The 3,062-nt window shown below is 54.6% G+C and overlaps 1 protein-coding gene across 1 annotated transcript in view; it reads left to right on the top strand.

The window, feature by feature from the left end:
- Positions 1-1,955: 1,955 nt before the first annotated feature.
- Positions 1,956-3,062, top strand: part of ENH_00027480 (hypothetical protein, conserved) — a gene marked incomplete at both ends in the record, with an annotated part of 1,711 nt that continues 604 nt past the window's right edge. The window contains 3 exons of the mRNA XM_013584748.1: positions 1,956-2,187; positions 2,405-2,506; positions 2,880-2,971. Coding sequence (XP_013440202.1) covers positions 1,956-2,187; positions 2,405-2,506; positions 2,880-2,971 — 426 coding nt within the window. The remainder of the gene's footprint in view (positions 2,188-2,404; positions 2,507-2,879; positions 2,972-3,062) is intronic.

Below are 3,062 nucleotides of genomic sequence, written 5' to 3'. Positions count from 1 at the left end.
TTTAGGGTTTAGGGTTTAGGGTTTAGGGTTTAGGGTTTAGGGTTTAGGGTTTAGGGTTTAGGGTTTAGGGTTTAGGGTTTAGGGCCTGGGAAATCAGATAGAAACAGAGATAAAACAAAACAGCCAAGAGCACGGCGTGGGTCTCAAACCCTAAACCCTAAACCCTAAACCCTAAACCCTAGACTTTGTGGCTTCAAGAAGCAGCGAAAAAACCCACAGGGTTTGCGGCTGCTGCTGTGGGGAGTACCCTCAGCAGCAGCAGCTGCAGCAGCAGCAAGTCGAAACCCTCAAGCCTGGGGGTGGGGAGCAGCAGCAGGAACTGTTGCTGCTCTTGCTGCTGCTGCAGCTTTTGCTGCTTCTGCTGCTGCGGCGGCTTTCGCTGCTCTTGCTGCTGCTGCTGCTGTTGCTGTAACTTTCGCTGCACTAGCTGCTGCTGCTATTGCTGCTGCTGCAGCCTCTGCTGCACTGTTTGCTGCTGCTCTTGCTGCTTCTGCAGCTTTCGCTGCACTACGCGCTGCTGCTGTTGCTGCTGCAGTTTTTGCTGTAGTATCTGCTGCTGCTCTTGCTTCTGCTGCAGCTTTTGCTGCAATAGCTGCTGCTGCTCTTGCTGTTGCCTCTGCTTTTGCTGCACGAGCTGCTGCTGCTGTTGCTGCTGCTGCTGCTGGACTGGTCTTCTCTGGTACTAAGCTGCTGTTATTACTAAACACCTGCTGCACTGCAGCAGCAGCAAAGAGCTGTTTAGGCCGCAGCAGCAGCTGGCAGCAGCAGCTGGCAGCAGCAGCCCACAGAGAACTTCTGCAGCAGCTAAAAGCCTTTCTGGGATCGGGGATCCTCTTTTGAGGCCTTGGGGGGTCTCTGCTGCTTCTGAGAATCCTCAATCCCCGGGGGGCCCCCCAGGGGGCCCTTGGGGGCCCCTAGGGGGCCCCTCGGGGGCCCCCAGGGGGCCCCCAAGGGGCCCCTAAGGGACCCCAGGGGGCCCTCAGGGGGCCCCGGGGGCCCCCAAGGCAGCAGAAAGCCCTTCTGTGGATGTTATGTTGGGGTGTATGTACAGCTCGTGGGGTTGGGGGCTGTAGATACACCTGAAATGCTGCAGCAGATTTATTGGCTGAGTTCTGTTGGGCTCAGTCGCTGTTTAGGGGCAGTTTATATGGGCGAAGGTGCTGCTGCTGCTGCTGTTGCTGCTGCTGCTGCCGGCGCTGCCTCGCGCTGCAGCTGCGGCTGCGGCGGTGCTGCTGCTGCCGTCGACTGTTTATTCGTTTGACTGCTGTTCTTTGTTCATGTCTTTTGTTTATTTAATTAAATTTAATTAAAAGGGGAAATTGATTAACATTAGAGCTCAAAGAAGGGGCTGCCGGGGGCCCCAGCCAGGGCGCGGAGAGGGAGCAGCTACGGCGAGCCTGAGGTGTACGTACACCTCGCGACCCTCAACTCGCCGTTATTGTCTTTTGTTTGTCTCATTTTGTTTTCTTTTTGTTTTATTTTTGGCTCTTGGGCCCTCAGAGGCGGTAACAGCAGCACGAACAGCAGCAGCGGCAGCAGCAGCGGAAGTTTCTGCAGCGAGAACAGCAGCAGCAGCAGCAACAACGCTGCCACGCCGGGGGCCCCTGCAGTGTTGCGGTGTACGTACACCTCAAGCAGCAGCGCGGCGTCGCAATGACTTTGTTTAATCTCCTGAAGGCCGCAGAACATCAAATGAACAGCAGCAAATAGCAGCAGGGCACGCCGAGCAGCGCAGCAGCAGCAGCAGCGGCTGCTGCAACAGCAGCAGCGGCTGCTGCTGCTGCCGCAGCACCAGCTGGTTCCCTTCTTCGTCAGCAGCAGCAGCAGCAGAGCCCGAGGCAGCAGAATACCGCGGCCCCCGAGGAAGCCACAGCAGCCCCGGCCGCCGCAGCAGCAGCAGCAGCACCACCACCAACAGCAGCAGCAGCAGCAGCAGCAGCAGCAGCAGCAGGCAGATGTCTGTGCGGGGAATCCGCATCTCCCCCCCTGGGGGCCCCGGGGCCTCGCCGAGGGGCCCCGGGGGCCCCCGGGGGGCCCCCGGGGGCCCCGGGGGCCCCTCGGAGGGTTTTGGAGTTGGGGGAATTGGCTATGCTGCTTTAAACCAAAACACTCGCTGCATTGTTGCAGCAACTCGTCGAGGGTTTGTGGTTTACAGCACGGAGCCTTTCAAGAAGACCTTCCAGAGAGGTCCAAACCCTAAACCCTAAACCCTAAACCCTAAACCCTAAACCCTAGGCCGCGCGCCTGCGGCGTTCGCTGCGCTTCCCAGGCTTCTCCCGAGGCCCCAGCCCCCCGGGCCCCTTCTGCAGCGCTTGGGGGCCCCTGTCTAGGGCTAGGGCTAGGGTTTAGGGTTTAGGGTTTAGGGTTTAGGGTTTAGGGTTTAGGGTTTAGGGTTTGGCTGCAGAGCTGATCCCCTGCCGCGGGGAAGACTCTGAGGAGGAAAGCCGCTGCTGCATCTCTTTGGTGGAAATGCTCTACACTTGCAACATATTGGGAGTGGTGGGGAGTGAGTTGGATTTATTCGCCAATTTAGGGTTTCAAAACCCTTTTTTAGGGTTTTTAAAACCCTAAAAGAGGGGTTTGAAACCTCTCCAAACCCTCTATTCAGCCCCGATGTTCTCTCTTCTTTTTATTTCCTTTTTTCCTTTTTTTTTTCTTTCAAATTCTTTTTTTATTTTCCAACTTTTTTCCTTTCCCCTCAAACGCAAATCAAATCGCGCAATCAACCAACAAAAAAGACAAATTACATCAAATTAAAGCAAATTAAAAAACAAATTAATTAATTAATTAATTAATTAAATTAATTAATTAATTAATTAATTAATTAATTATTTATTTATTTATTTATTTATTTATTTATTTATTTATTTTTATTTCAGAAGGCCACGGAGAACTCTGGAGAGAAAGCACTTGCGTGCTTTGGGACGACCGCCAGGCGCGCTCGATTGTGCAGCTCGACTTCGCAGACAAAGTCCTCGCGCTGCTGCTCCTCAGAGAAGCGTCTGCTGCTGCTGCTGCTGCTGCTGCTGCTGCTGCTGCTGCTGCTGCTGCTGCTGCTGCTG

The sequence above is a fragment of the Eimeria necatrix genome, genomic scaffold, assembly GCF_000499385.1.
Source record: "Eimeria necatrix Houghton genomic scaffold, Enh_scaff203, whole genome shotgun sequence".
NCBI lineage: Eukaryota > Apicomplexa > Conoidasida > Eucoccidiorida > Eimeriidae > Eimeria > Eimeria necatrix.
This window is presented reverse-complemented; position numbering and strand designations above follow the sequence as displayed.